At 40.4% G+C, this 16,153-nt stretch overlaps 1 protein-coding gene across 8 annotated transcripts in view; it reads left to right on the top strand.

Moving 5' to 3' along the window:
- Window positions 1–16,153, top strand: part of ARFIP1 (ADP ribosylation factor interacting protein 1) — a 138,843-nt gene that overhangs the window by 61,074 nt on the left and 61,616 nt on the right. For all 8 annotated transcript variants that reach the window (XM_040251434.1, XM_040251439.1, XM_040251432.1 and 5 more), the window contains one exon: window positions 10,667–10,775. In XM_040251434.1, the coding sequence (XP_040107368.1) occupies window positions 10,667–10,775 (109 nt within the window). The remainder of the gene's footprint in view (window positions 1–10,666; window positions 10,776–16,153) is intronic.

Here is a 16,153-nt window from a genome sequence, read left to right as displayed (position 1 = left end):
AAGTGCCCAATGCAGCGTGCAAAACGTTGGGAACACCCGGGATAATAGTAGGAGTTGTGGATAGAACAGAAAACCTGGGTGTGTCGGCGCCCTGGACTGGCTGAGAAGAAGGTAAGTGACGGAGTGGAGTAGTTTGGGCCATCCACAGGGCGGTGAGGGGTGGAAGTGAGCTGCACGAGGACAGAAAGTGGTTCCCTATGGCAGAGTTCCTCAGGACGCAGACAGAGGGTTCCCTGCAGCAGAGTCACCTGGCTTACTTGTTTGAAATTCTGACTCCTGGGCTCCACACTCCAACTTAACAAGAACTACAGCAGGCAGCTAAGAAGAACTGCATTTTTAGTAGTTTTCTCAGATGCTTCTTACCCAAGCTAAAGTTTGAGAACTGGTAGTTTACCATGGAGAGCTGAGAGCATGCTGCCCCTCCCTCTGCCCACTTGATAAGCAGAATGTTGGAGAATAGCCCGCTGTGACCCAGTGTAATTGTCAGTAGAGGACACCATGAGGAGGCTAAGGATGTTGTAGTATGCTTACAGCCGGGTTGGGGGTGGGGTGGGGTGGGGTGAAGTCGCTCAGTCGTGTCCGACTCTTTGTGACCCCATGGACTGTAGCCTACCAGCCTTCTCCATCCATGGGATTCTCCAGGCAAGAATACTGGAGTGGGTTCCATTTCCTTCTCCAGGGGATCTTCCCGACCCAGGGATCAAACCCGGGTCTTCTGCATTGGAGGCAGACGCTTTAACCTCTGAGCCACTGGGGGTGTGGAAGTCTGGTGAACCACAGCTTTGCTTCTGGCACACTCTCCTTATAAGTAGCTAACTGTCAAAACAACAAAAGGGGATTTTAAATTATCAGAGTTCATAAAATATTTAATACAGAATTTTCTAGCTGTTTCTTTTGAAATTATATAAATGCTATGGAAGGTTTTATCTGTTTTGAAGAATGAGATGTGTAAATTGAGAAAATTAAGTTAAGTATTAGTATTATATATCTGCTACTGCTGCTAAGTCACATCAGTTGTGTCTGACTCTGTGCGACCCCATAGACGGCAGCCCACCAGGCTCCCCCATACCTGGGATTCTCCAGGCAAGAACACTGGAGTGGGTTGCCATTTCCTTTTCCAATGCATGAGAGTGAAAAGTCAAAGAGAAGTCGCTCAGTCGTGTCCGACTCTTAGCGACCCCATGGACTGCAGCCCACCAGGCTCCTCCATCCATGGGGTTGCTAAATGCTATTAATGCCAGAAAGGAATAAGATAGATGGTCTTAGGGAGCTTGCTGTCTTCAGGAAGAGAGAATACAGACAAATACTGTTGATGCCGTGTGAGAGGTGATGTTCTTAGCCTGGTATGGCATGGTGTGAGAGAAACGGTATGAATGACTAGGGAATTGCTCTCCAAGCCAAATCTAAAGGATGAACTAACCAGATGAAGAAGGATAAAGAATAGGCCCATCAGTAGGAGACCGTAGAATTGAAAATTCACGATTGTTGGAGTTGGGGTATGGGGGCAGAGGCGTGCGAAATGCACCTGAAGAGCTAAGTAGGGATAAGGTTCTGTAAAACCTCAGAACCATGTGGAGGTTCTGACCCTACCTAAAAGTGGAGGACCTCAGACTTTACCTAAAATGATGTAAAAACTTGAAGGGCCTCATGGCGTTTGCATTTTAGAAGGTTGTTTCTGCCTACTGTTAGGGAATCTGTTTCAAGGCTGACAAGACTAGAGACGAGGGAGACGTTTCAGTTAGGTCACCACGGGAAGAAGGAAAGTGAGACTGTGGACTCTGCTCTCAGTAGAGAAAGTAGAGCCTGTAAAGGACCCCGAGCCATTTTTAAAGGTGCAGATAGGAGGAAAACCTGGAAGATGCAGCGTGAGGAAACTAGAGGGAAGAGAGTCTGTAGTTTATAGACTGCTTGGAGAATCCGTACTGATGGTTGCTGCTTACAATGCATGCCTAGCAAATTCCTCCCTCTTAAGCTTTTTCCTCCTCTCTCTGAGTAAAAACGGAATTTTCATTAATCTCTAGTTCTGCTTCATTGTAGTGTTGTGCATCTTATTAAGGATGTGTATTTTAAAGCAAATATGCCAAACATTTGGTTTTTTGTTAATTTTGCACTAACTTTAGTTCAAAAGTAGATTACTATGCTAAATTATAAGATTACATTTTTAACCTCATACTTACTCTTACCTCTGTTAAAATATGCAAATGGAAACAAGTCATTTTGGTTGAAAATGAGCCACCCCTTCACAGCTTTATGGAAGCTTAACTACAAGTATTAACTTATGTCCTTTGAAAAGAAACTATATGTGAAACTTTTTTTGACAGGAGATTATATTTTAATTGTTTGAAGATTTATTTTTAAAAACTATTAAATACTCCAGTATTACAGTATTATCCTAGTAGCTTGAATAGAAAGTTAACTTCAGGTTTATATTATTTTATTGTACAGTTGTTAAGCATGACTTTGCAAAGTCTTAAACCTTGAGTTGAGTGTAAGCAGTATAAAAATGCGAAGTAGGGATTTTACATTGTTGGTTGCAAATAGGCTCATTGTCTCCCAAGTATGTTCTGGAAATTATAGAAGGAAATGCAGTAGCAGCTATTTTTAAAGTTACTAAGGTAGTCACAGCCTTACCAGTGAGACATTTAAAAAATTTAAGAGTTACGTAAAAACACATTTTAAAGTTCTTGTGAACTGTGGGGCTAAATTATGTTACTTAGAGAATGTGTGTTTTACAGAGAGCATTCAACAAGCTCGTAAAATACTGAGTGTTTTCTGACAAGCCATGCATTCGTCTCTCAGAGCAGATCGCTCTGTGTTGGAGCAGCCTAACAGTCAGACAGCTATCAGAATGGTAATTCTGTTCACACTCTGAATGGCCCTGTTGGTGCCACTCTGGTTAGGCTCCTTCTGTTAGTAGCAGTCTAAGCAAACGAGCCTTAGTGCTTTTTGGATGCTACAGCTGGTTTACATAAAGGACAGCAGGCTCTTCATGGAAGAACTTCTTGTTTGTTGAGTAAAGGACTCTTGGGAGACCATTGGGAGGGGTTTGAGTGAAATGTAATATCCTCAGAAAGCTAGCAGTTGTTTCTTCCAGAAACCACGCATGACCAAATGGAAGCATCCCGTAACTTCTTGAAAACTTAGTGGGTGAGAGGTATACATCAAACTTACTATTGAACCTGTTACTGTCTCCTCCCTTCCCAACTACTACATCTCTTTTTTGGGAATTTGCACACTATTTTGTGACAGGACAGATGATTCAAATGAGTAGAGTTCTTTCAGTTAAGTTCTAAGAATACAGTAAACACAACTCTCTTGGACCTCTCTTCCCCCTTGTATGTTGTTTACAGTTTTTTATCCCTCATATTTTGAGAGATGTCTTCAACACTTTTTTACTTACGGAGAGCTGAAAAGCTGTCAAGACTTGAAGCAAAGCAATATCTAGGGAAACCACTCTATAAATAATTGACCTTAATAGCCAAATTCACAAAGTTTAAGAAATATCTTGGTGCTTTGACATTATTTATCTTGTAAGTGATGATTATCTGGTTTTTAATATGTGGTTTTAATGTAAATACAAATAAAAGGATCACTGATATTTAAAACTAGAAACCATTAATTTAGTACATTAGTATATTAAAAAATAAACTGGGAAGGTAAAGATGATTTATTCAGCAAAATGAACAGACTCAGAGATTGGTTTTAAAATAGGAAGTAAGTAAAAGTGAGGGTAAAGAGTGTTTTTAATTCGAAGTGCTCCCTCAAAACACTGCACAGATGAAAAAGATGTCCTGTGACAAGAGATTTTAAGTGACACTAGAATAAAAGTGAAACAGAATGACAGATGTTGTCTGTTTTGTACCAGTAGGAAATTACAAGTGGAGAATGTATTTGCATTAGTATGTTTAAACTTGAGCAGATTCTGAAATAATGAGTTTTAAAAGGTATTTCTTAACTAAATTGTTTAAAGAAAACATACTAGGTAAAATAAATTCTGAGTCTCTAATAAACTGCTAGTAGCTATTTATATTTATGATAAGTTAATTAATATTTTTTTTGATGCTTAGTCCTATTTCTGTGTGGCCTTTTTCCCATTTGTAAAATAGTAGTGATAATACTACTAAATGAGGTTATTTTAGGTAGTTCTTCCTTGTATAGTTCCGAATGTATTAATTTTGGTTGCTGCTGCTTTTGCTAAGTCGCTTCATTTGTGTCCAGCTCTTTCCAACCCCATAGACGGCAGCCCACCAGGCTCCCCCATCCCTGGGATTCTCCAGGCAAGAACACTGGAGTGGGTTGCCATTTCCTTCTAATGCATGAAAATGAAAAGTGAAAGTGAAGTCGCTCAGTTGTGTCCAACTCTTAGCGACCCCATGGACTGCAGCCCACCAGGCTCCTCTGTCCATGGGATTTTCCAGGCAAGATTACTGGAGTGGGGTGCCATTGCCTTCTTCTAATTTTGGTTGCTGTGGTTTAATTAAATAATACCTGTCCCCTACACCACAGCTCAGATTGCTGTCACCACATTGTATTATATTGTATTAAGTGTAATTGTATAAAGTACATGGAAAAGGCAATGGGACTCCACTCCAGTGTTCTTGCCTGGAGAATTCCAGGGACGGGCAAGCCTGGTGGGCTGCCGTCTGTGGGGTCTCACAGAGTCGGACACGACTGAAGTGACTTAGCAGCAGCAGCAGCAGTAGTATAAAGTACAAACTTAGACTATAAATGGCCATGTGAATACCAACGCACACCATGATTGTTGTGTAATCATGTCACTTTCAGAGTCTTTTGGTGATGGCCACTGTATTTGCTATTCATTTCACACACAGATAGCAAATCATGTGGCTGTGTTATCACCTTGTATCTTGCTCATAAACCCATGTGATATTTTACAGAAGTGGATAAGCAAAAGGGCATGGGTGAACAAAGATACAAGTGCAGCAAAGAAGTAAAAAAGGGTCACAGTGGAAGGAGTGAAATTCAGATCAGACCTAAATGAGTCGTAGAGGAAATAGCTGACCCATAGGTCTGTTGGCACTGCTGCACTGTTGGAGGAGCTCTAGATTTGAGCCAGAGGAACTTAGTGAAAGCTCACTTAAAAACATAAGCAAGGAAAGAATCTTTAAAGTTTTGAGATGAATTTTTGAAGTTCATGGAATGATCGGCTTTTCCCATTAACCACTTTGCATGGTTTCAGCCTGCTTGTTTAATTTTACAATCTTAATCTTGCCCTGTCATGCAGAGTGAGGACTGACTGTATGTAAAGTGCTTAGAACAATCTCTGGCACATAGTAAGTTCTCGAGAAATGTTTGCTATTGTGATTATTACTGATAGCACTGATTAGTTGTAAAGATGACTTTAACAGAGGAGTGCGATGGCTAACTTCAACTGAGTGCCCCAAAATATGTACTGGTTATCTTGCCCATGTTATCTTACGTTTTTTTTAATTTTGTGTTTTATCTTTGTGACTACTGCTGGGACTTGGTTCCTGGGCATAGGCTTTCTCTTGCTGCGGTGAGTGGGGCTCCTCTCTCCAGTTGCAGCACACGGGGCTTGTCATGGTGGTAGCCTCTTCTCGAGCTCTGGAGAAGCGTGGGCTCTTGGGCAGGCAGGCCAAGATGCCCTGTGGCCTGTGAGATCTTCCTAAAAACTACAGAACATCGTGGAAGGAAGTTTAAAAAGATCTAAATAAATGGAAGGGCATCTCACATGCAGGGATCAGATGGGAATCTCCCCAATTTGATCAAATTCAGCACAATCTCTATCAGAATCACAACTGGCTTTTTTTTTTTTTCTTTTTGTAGAAATTGACAAACTGATCAGATGTAAACACAAAGGATGTAGAATGCCCAGAGAATTGAAGAGCAGAGTTGTAGGGCTCATTGCTTGTGACCTCAAAACTTACTACCACAAAGCCGCAGTAATCAGAACAACATGGTACTGACTGAAGGATGGCCTACAAACCAGTGTAACAGCATTGAGGGCAGAGACGTAGACCCTACGTGTATGGTCAGCTGAGTTTCAGCAAGGGTGCCAAGGCAGTGTTCAGTGTGGAAAGAATGCGTGTATGCTGAGTTGCTTCAGTCGTGTCTGACTCTTTGTGACCCCATGGACTGTGGTTCTTCAGGCTCCTCTGTCCATGAGATTCTCCAGGCAAGAGCCGTAGAGTGGGTTGCCATACCCTCCTCCAGGGCATCTTCCTGACCCAGGGATTGAACCTGCATCTCTTACATGTCCTGAATTACCAGGTGGGTTCCTTACCACTAGCGGCACCTGGGAAGCCCGTGGAAAGAATAGTCTTCAACAAATGGTTCTGGGACAACTGGATATCCCCATGTGAAAAATGAAGTTGAATGCAGACCACACACCATCACCCTCACCATAGTTAGAAATTAACTGAAAATGGATCTATGACTTAAATGTAAGAGCTAAAACCATAAAACTCTTAGAAGAAAAACTTAGTGGTGAATCTTTATAACCTTGGATTAGGCATTTTAGTTTCTTAAATATGATGCCAAAATCATAAGCAACAAAAGAATGAATAAGACTTTATCAAAATTTAAAACTTTTGTGCTTCAAAGAACACCATGAAGAAAGTGAACAGCCAAGAAAGTGGAGAAAAAATATAAGTCATATGAGTGGTAAGTGATTTTTATCTGTATCAGTGAAATGATAGATGCCCCAATTAAAAACGGGGCAATAGATTTGACAAGACATTTCTCCAGGGGAGATATTCAGATGCAAATAAGCACACATAAAGATGCTCAACACCATTAGTCATCAGGGAAATGTAAATCTTCACCTCAGTGAGATACTGCTTCACACCTGCCTCGATGACTGCAGTCAGAAAGACAGATATCTAACAAGTATTGATGAAAATTTGGAGAAATTAGAACCTTCATACATTGCTTTGGGGAATGTGAAATGGTACAACCCTTTCAGAAGACAGTTCTGACAGTTCCTTGAAAAGTTAAACATAGAGTTACTATCTGACCTAGCCAGGAACATAGAATAATGTCCAAAACTGGTTTGAAACTCAGCATTCAAAAAACGAAGATCATGGCATCCAGTCCCATCACTTCCTGGCAAATAGATGGGGAAACAGTGACGGATTTATTTTCTTGGGCTCCAAAATCGCTGCAGATGGTGACTGCAGCCATGAAATTAAAAGACACTTGCTCCTTGGAAGAAAAGCTATGACAAACCTAGACAGCCTGTTAAAAAGCAGAGACATCACATTGCCCACAAAGGTCTGTATGGTCAAAGCTGTGGTTTTTCCAGTAGTCATGTATGGATGTGAGAGATAGACTGTAAAGAAGGCTGAGCACTGAAGAATTGATGCTTTCAAATTGTGGTGCTGGAGAAGACTCTTGAGAGTTCTTTGGACAGCAAGAACATGAAACCACCTATTCCTAAAGAAATCAACCCTGAATATTCATTGGAAGAACTGATGCCGCAGCTCCAATACTTTGGCCACCTGATGCGAAGAGCTGACTCATTGGAAAAGACCCTGATGCTGGGAAAGATTGAAGGCAGGAGAAGCGGACAACAGAGGATGAGATGGTTAGATGGCATCACTGACTCAATGGACATGAATTTGAGTAAGCTCCGGGAGTTGGTGATGGACAGGGAAGCCTAGTGTGCTGCAGTCCATGGGGTCGCAAAGAGTTGGCCATGACTGAACAACAACAATAACAACTAGAGTAAGCAGTACACTGAAAGTGTGTTAGTGTTGGTGAGGGGCTGGGGAAAGGTGGAAATGGGAAGTGACCTCTAATGGGTACAGTTTCTTTTTGGGGTGATGAAGATGATTAGATAATGATGATGTCTGCACAACCTGTAAATATACAAACCCCACAGAATTACATACTTTAAAACGGTAAACTGTATAACAGTGAAGTGAATTCACAGTACAGTGGATACTGTGTGTCTGTCATTCAGTCAAGAAACAGAGCATCATTGTGACCGTTTACATCACTGCTTTTTCCCCACAGGAGCCATATGGCTCAGTCCCTCATTTTGTTCAGAATTCTGCACACATTTTACCTCTTCAGATAGACCTTCTCTGAATATCCCATCCAAAATAGCACCCTTTGCTTGTCACTCCGTATCCCTCTTCAGTTCAGTTCACTATTTTAGTCCTGTCCGACTCTGCAACCCCGTGAATCGCAGCACACCAGGCCTCCTTGTCCATCACCAACTCCCGGAGTTCACTCAGACTCACGTCCATCGAGTCAGTGATGCCATCCAGCCATCTCATCCTCCGTCGTCCCCTTCTCCTCCTGCCCCAGTCTCTACCAGCATCAGGGTCTTTTCCAATGAGTCAGCTCTTCACATGAGGTGGCCAGAGTACTGGAGTTTCAGCTTTAGCATCATTCCTTCCAAAGAAATCCCAGGGCTGATCTTCAGAATGGACTGGTTGGATCTCCTTGCAGTCCAAGAGACCCTCAGGAGTCTTCTCCAACACCACAGTTTAGAAGCATCAGTTCTTCGGCGCTCAGCCTTCTTCACAGTCCAACTCTCACGTCCATACATGACCACAGGAAAAACCATAGCCTTGACTAGACGGACCTTTGTTGGCAAAGTAATGTCTCTGCTTTTCAATAAGCTATCTAGGTTGGTCATAACTTTTCTTCCAAGGAGTAAGCGTCTTTTAATTTCATGCCTGCAGTCACCATCTGCAGTGATTTTGGAGCCCACAAAAACAAACGTCTGCCACTGTTTCCACATCTATTTCCCATGAAGTGATGCATCCCTCTTACCCTGCCTTAAAAAATTAAACTTACTACTTACTGCAGTTTATGCTTGAACTGTGGGTTGGGTGTCCACCCTACTTACAGTCAAACTTTTGTATAACTTTTCCTTTGGTTCTCTGTATCCACAGTTCAGCCTCTGAGGAGTCAACCACCTTGGATCTTGTAGTACTGCAGTACAAGCATATTTATTGAAGAAAAGAAAGGGACATGGTTGAAACCTGTGCTTTTCAAGGGTCTCCTGTGTTTTTACAGAGTGCACTGTCCCTGAGACACGTTTATTTACTGTCAGTCTCCCCCTCCCATCATGCCTTAGGTGCATCTGGTGGACAGAGGGGGTCTGTTTCCTGCAGCGCTCCATATGTAGTGTCTAGAGCAGTGGCTGTCGTGAACTTGGAGCTCAGTAGATGTGGATTGAAGGAATAAATAAATCCTCTATATTTCAGAGCTCAAGAAGTACTTTTTCTTTTCCCATTCAGTTCTCCTGGACTTAGCCCCTATTCCAGATTCCTCTGATACTGTCTTTATTTTGGCACCAGGTTCAACTTTTATATTAATGTTTGTGTATCTTGTCTCTCCCTTATGTTATCTTTTTCTTTTGCCCAACAAGTCTAACATAGCAAGAATAAGCAGATACTCAATGAGTTTTAAAGTGAGCTTGTTGCTGTAGCAGCTCTGTTGGCTGGTCTGGGGATGTGCTGGGTCTTCGCCGCTGCGCAGGCGTTTGTCTCGTGGCGCATGGCCTTGTCGTTGCAGTGGCTTCTCTCGTCATGCAGCATGGGCTCTGGGGCCTGCAGACGTCAGGGGTCGTGGCTCGCAGGCTGGAGCGCACAGGCTCAGTAGCTGTGGCACATGGGCCTAGTTGCTCTGCCGCAAGTGGGATCTTCCCAAATCAGCGGCCAAGCCTGTGTCTTCTGTGTTGGCAGGTGGACTCCTTACGTTGAGCCACCAGAGAAGCCTGCAGCTGCTTAATCTATATGATGTTCCCCTTAGTTTATTTAACAAATTCATTTACTTATTTGTCCAACAAATATTTATTGAATATGTTAGTGATAATCACTATGAGAAAACTAAAACTGGATAATCAGAAAAGAAGTTCCTGTGTGAAGGTTGCTGGAGTTTCAGATTATAGCTGTACTTTATATGTGGTGGAATAGGGCCTTAAGGAAGAATTTCAAAGACATCTTTTAGTGTATGAAGAACCAGTAGGGTCCAGTCCGAGACTGATGATGAAAATCGGGTAATTCCTCATGTCCAAGCCAGAGGCAAGAAAGAACTTTTAGTTGGAAATCTGTGTTTCGTGGCTTTCTCTCCTTTCTTTTACTCTAAGACTGAATGTCAAATATTGTATTTATTACAGTTACAAGCTAAATTGCAGTTAGGTTGGCAAATATCAGTAGTTTAAACTAAATCTAAATCATAAGAAATTTTCTTTCCCTCACACTGATTGAAGCCCTGTTTACCTAGCTAACCTGCAAATCAAAGGAAAACTTAATATTGCAAGTGAATGATTTATGTTAAACATCACCGAAGGCTCATCAAGATGATATTAAACATCAGTGAGCTTTTTAATATTAGACATGACTTTTTAGTCATCTTAATTCTTGAAATGATTTTCCTTATGTATCAGAAGATTCAAAACTTGACATTGAATCTTAATATGTCTGATGCTTAAGTCTAAACTAGTGAAACTATTTTATATTTGGCATACACTGTGTCTCTTATAGCAAACCTTGCTTAGTTTGCTGCAGATATACATCATCTGGGACCTCCATGACAGCATAAGGGAATACTACATAGTAGAGAGAAAAATAGTTCACCCTGTGATTAAAAGGACATAATTATGCTGAACTGCTATGTGATGGGAGATGTTTTACAAGATTTTCTCTTTTATTCATATGTTGCTAAGGATTTGAAGCGTTCACTACCAGCTGGACTTGGTCTCTCAGAAACGCAAATCACATCTCATGGCTTTGACAGTACCAAAGAAGGGGTTATTGAAGCAGGAGCATTTCAAGGTAAGGAACCCATTATTTTTAAAGATGAGTGGGGTAGAACATGGGAGAAGATCACCAAATGCTACCTTTATTAGAGTTAAGAACTTTGATTTCATGATAAAACACTGATTATAAACATAATCCTTTTTTCTTTAATTTAATTTAGGAATTGTTTTAATAGTTGTCTTTATATAAACAGCTCAGTGTGCATAATAATTTCACTGATTACTACTTGAAAATTGGTTTTAAAATACCAAAATAAAAACTCAAAAATTATATCAAGAATACAGATTTAAATTATTTTAGTGGTAACCACAAAACTTATGTCAATATTGATTTGTATAAATACATATTTCTTATTTCAAAGCAATTAGAAAATGAAACTTTTATTTTTCTCACTATATATGCTGTGCCAGAGGTCTCCCAAGAGCACCCTCCAATAAAGTAATTTTCAAAGAGGACTAACAGGACTCAGTGTATAGTCATAATTCAGACTGTGATTGTAGCAGAGGTATGCCGAGCACAGTCGGCAAAGGCAAAGGGCGCCTGCAGTGAAGACTGGGGTCCTTTCCCAGACCAGTCACAAAGGACATGCTTAACTCTCCCAGCAGAGCTGTGACAACAAATGTGAAATGTTGCTACCCAAGGAAGATAGATTAGTGCCTTGGGTTCTTATTGGAGATTGGTCACATAGGCACCCTCTGCCTAGCATGTGCCAGATTCCAGACTCCCAGAAGGAAAGCATAAACCACATTGTTTGTATAAACAGTTTAGGCATAGTGAGCAAGTCTTACAAAACTCCGGGAATGGCGAGAGTCACTCTGAAATTAAAGTTCTCAGATGCCAGTTGAGGGCCAATCTTTTGTAAACTGGTCTTTTCAACGGTAAATAGTTAGACCTAGTATGTTAGCTCTTTTCTGCATACATCCCATGTATGTGTTTTTTTTCTTTTTTAATATAAAGAAAATACTTCCTTTTTAAATACTCTTGCCTATAATAACCTTTTTAGGTATTTTTTCATTTTACACAAGTGAAAGAAAGTAAAATCATGTGGATGTAAAAATGATTGTTTTCTTGACAGAGCTCTAGTAAAGTAGCAATAGTTGGATGTTCAGTGAGGTATTTTAATTTTAATACTGCGTTAAGTTCAGTTCAGTTGTTCAGTTGTGTCCAACTCCGCAACCCCATGGACTGTAGCACGGCAGGCCTCCCTGTTCGTCCCTGACTCCTGGAGCTTGCCCAGACTCAGGTCTGTCAAGTAGGTGATGCCATCCAACCAGCTCATCCTCGTTCGTCTCCTTCTCCTCCTGCTCCTCCTGCCTTCAATCTTTCCCAGCATCAGGGTCTTTTCCAATGAGTCAGTTCTTTGCATCAGGTGGCCAAAGTATTGGAGCTTCAGCATCAGTCCTTCCAGTGAATATTCAGGGTTGATTTCCATTAGGATGGACTGGTTGGATCTCCTTGCAGTCCAGGGGACTCTCAAGAGTCTTCTCCAGTGCTTCTCCAGTTCAAAAGCATCAGTTCTTCGGTGCTCAGCTTTCTTTATAGTCCAACTCTCACATCCATACACGACTACTGGAAAAACCGTAGCTTTGACTATACAGACCTAGTGTCATAGCTTTTCTTCCAAGGATCTTTCTTCCAAGCATCCTTTAATACTGTATTATAATTTCACAACTTGAAAGAATATCTCCATGCCTTTGTACTCCTTAGCCCTCTTGCAGTATTCTATATTTTATTATACTAATGGCCAATATCTTAGTGAGAAACAACTTATATTTTAAAATATATTCCTTGCTAAATGGATCCTAGAAATAGGCATTTAGTGTAACCCAGTATACTGTCTTCTACAAAATGAGTGGGCTCTCTCCTGACATGGTTTTTTTTTTTACCCTTTTCATTCTTATGTTCACAAAAATAAAGATATAGAAAAGCAACACGTGCATCAGTATCTCAGTAGTCGTTGCATAGCATTGTGCTGGTGTTCTCTAGGCTTTGAATAACTTTGAATAACTTGAATAACTTTGAATTTGAGAGGGTTGACCAATTGCCTAAGATTATGAACCTTTGAAGACACAAGGCACACTTTGCGAGACAACATTTTCCAGCCAGTCACCAATTTCCAAATTTAAATGCCAACATAAAATTAAAAAAAAAAAAGACTTTTATAATTAAGATATTTGAAGATTTTCAGTGAGATTATTTAGCTGACATTTGGTTTTATCCTTTCCCCCTTAACCAGAATAGTATATACAGTGATCAAAGTCGGCGGGCATTGTAACCTGTTGTACGTGAACATGAAAGTGCCAGTCAGTTTCACTGGCTTATACATCCATTGTAGTCCCTCAGATTGGAATAAAAAATATGTTTTGTGGTAATGGCAGTAATTTATGTCTCTTTGAATTGACTTTATAAAACACTTTTTAAAACAAGCTACATAGTTAATCAGTATGTTAAAAAGATAATCATTCGGTCATACTCAGATTTGTTAAGCATTTACTGGAAAGTTGTAGTTAAGTGTCCTTGTTTTGAGGCATGTATACATAAATTAGAATGAACATGATTTTCTCATGTTTAAAATTTAGAATATGTTCTTATTGTTGTACACCTGTGGTGGATTCATGTCAATCTATGCCAAAACCAATACAGAATTGTAAAGTAAAAATTAAAAATAAATAAATAAATTTAAAAAAAAAAATAAAATAAAATAAAATAAAAAAAAATAAAATAAAATTTAGAATATGTTCTTATTGTTGTTCAGTTGCTAAGCCGTGTCCAGCCCTTTGCAACCCCCATAAACTGCAGCATGCCAGGCTTCCCTGCCCTCCACTATCTCCTGGAGTTTGCTCAAACTCATGTCCGTTGAGTCAGTGATGCCATCTAACCATCTCATCCTCTATTGCCCCCTTCTCTTTCTGCCCTCAATCTTTCGCAGCATCAGGGTCTTTTCCTCTGAGTTGGCTGTTCGCATCAGGTGGCCAAAGTATTGGAGCTTCAGTTTCAGAATCAGCCCTTCCAATGAATATTCAGGGTTGATTTTCTTTAGGATTACCTGATTTGGTCTCCTTGCTGTCCAAGGGACTCTCGAGAGTCTTTTCCAGCACAATTCGAAAGCAACAATTCTTCAGCGCTCAGCCTCCTTTATGTCCAGCTCTCACATCTATACATGACCACTTTAAAACCATAGCTTTGACTATATGGACCTTTGTTGGCAAAGTGATGTGTCTGTTTTTTTGAATTTTGAGTTTTAAGCCAGGTTTTTCACTCTCTTCTTTTACCCTCATCAAGAGGCTCTTGAGTTCTTCTTCACTTTCTGTCATTAGAGTCGTATCGTCTGCATATCTGAGGTTGTTGATACTTCTCCTCGCAGTCTTGATTCCAGCTTGTGATTCATTCCAGTCTGGCATTTAACATAATGTACTCTGCATATAAGTTAAATAATCAGGGTGACAGTATACAGCCTTGTCATACTTCCTGCCCAATTTTAAACCATTTCATTTTTCCATGTAAGGTTCTAACTGTTGCTTCTTGTCCTGCATGCAGGTTTCTCAGGAGACAGGTAAGGTGGTCTGGTATTCCCATCCATTTAAGAATTTTCCACAGTTTGTTGTGATCCACACTGTCAAAGACTTCTAGCATAGTCAATGAAAGAGAAATAGTTGTTTTTCTAAAATTCCCTTGCTTTCTCTGTGATCCAGTGGATGTTGGTAATTTGGCTTCCGGTTCCTCTGCCTTTTCTAAATCCAGCTTTTACATCCAGAAGTTCCAATTCACATACTGTTGAAGTCTAGCTTGAAGGATTTTGAGCATTACCTTGCTAGCATGTGAAATAAGTGCAACTGTGTGGTAGTTGGAACATTCTTTTGTATTGCCCTTCTTTGGGATTGGAATGACCTTTTCTGGTCCTGTGGCCACTGCTGAGTTTTCCAAATCTGCGCATATTGAGTGCAGCACTTTAACAGCGTCATCTTTTAGGACTTGAAATAGCTCAGCTGGAATTCCATCCCCTCCACTAGCTTTGTTCGTAGTAATGCTTCCGACGGCTTCCCTGCTGGCTCAGAGGTTAAAGTGTCTGCCTCTAATACGGGAGACCTGGGTTTGATCCCTGGGTCGGGAAGATCCCCTGGAGAAGGAAATGGCAACCCACTCCAGTATTCTTGCCTGGAGAATCCCATGGATGGAGGAGCCTGGTGGGCCACAGTCCATGGGATCGCAAAGAGTCGGACACGACTGAGCGACTAAAAAGCTTAGAAAGCCTAAAGCCTAATGCTTCCTAAGGCCCCCTTGACTTCACACTTCAGGGTGTCTAGTTCTAGGTGAGTGTCCACACTGTCATGATTGTTCAGGATATGATAGTTCTATGTATTCTTGCCACTTCTTAATCTCTTCTGCTTCTGTTAGATCCATACTATTTCTGTCCTTTCTGTCCTTTGTTGAGCCCATCTTTGCATGAAATGTTCCCTTGGTATCTCTAATTTTCTTGAAGAGATCTCTAGTCTTTCCCATTCTGTTGTTTTCCTCTATTTCTTTGCACTGCTCATGGAGGAAGCCTTTCTTATGTCTCCTTGCTATTCTCTGGAACTCTGCATTCAGTTGGGTATCCCCAAGAAAACGAAGCGCAAGAAGATAAAAGTCGTCTGAGAAAGCCTTAAGAATACCTTAGGAAAGAAGAGAAGTGAAAGGCAGAAGAGAAAGGGAAATATATACCCAACCAAATGCAGAGTTTCAGAGAATAGCAAGAAGGGATAAGAAAGCCTTTTTAAGTGAACAGAATTTAGGATATATGTCTCATGAAAAAATGTTAGGAGTTGGGGCTCTGTTAGCTTTCTGGGAAAATGACTGAATGATAACTTTATAAGGACTCTATTACCATTTATTTTTCCATCTCTGGGGCAAATTTAGAAGAAATTGTGCTTAAATTCAGTGTAACAATAAATATTGAAATCTACCCAAGAAATACATGGTAGAATCAATAACAGTGGAAACCATGGATAAATCAAAACTCTTAAGAGTGAGTTGTTCTTGGTATCTGAGTTTTGTTTTAGTGGGGTTTTGATCATTGCATACACATTATTCATATTCTTAGACTTCTCCTGTTGAGAGAAAGCTGAGCTAATTCTCCAAATTTCATCAATTAGCAAGAGCCCTAGAGTTTTAAGAATTATTTCTGTTGGAATGATTTACTTATTATTTGTGAGTGATTTTAGTAACTAAATTAGTCTGACTTAAACAGAGAACAATTAACCCTTGAAAATAAATCAAATAGTTGAAGGTATCTACTTACCTCAGCACTACGTCTTTTTGCTACTGTAGTTTGGAAAGTTCTGTATCACTTGTGACATATATGTTATACATATCTCATGTTAAATCATGGGGTTATTTCTTATGCAAGATTAATA

This window comes from Oryx dammah, unplaced genomic scaffold (genome assembly GCF_014754425.2).
Source record: "Oryx dammah isolate SB20612 unplaced genomic scaffold, SCBI_Odam_1.1 HiC_scaffold_12, whole genome shotgun sequence".
Taxonomy (NCBI): domain Eukaryota; kingdom Metazoa; phylum Chordata; class Mammalia; order Artiodactyla; family Bovidae; genus Oryx; species Oryx dammah.
This window is presented reverse-complemented; position numbering and strand designations above follow the sequence as displayed.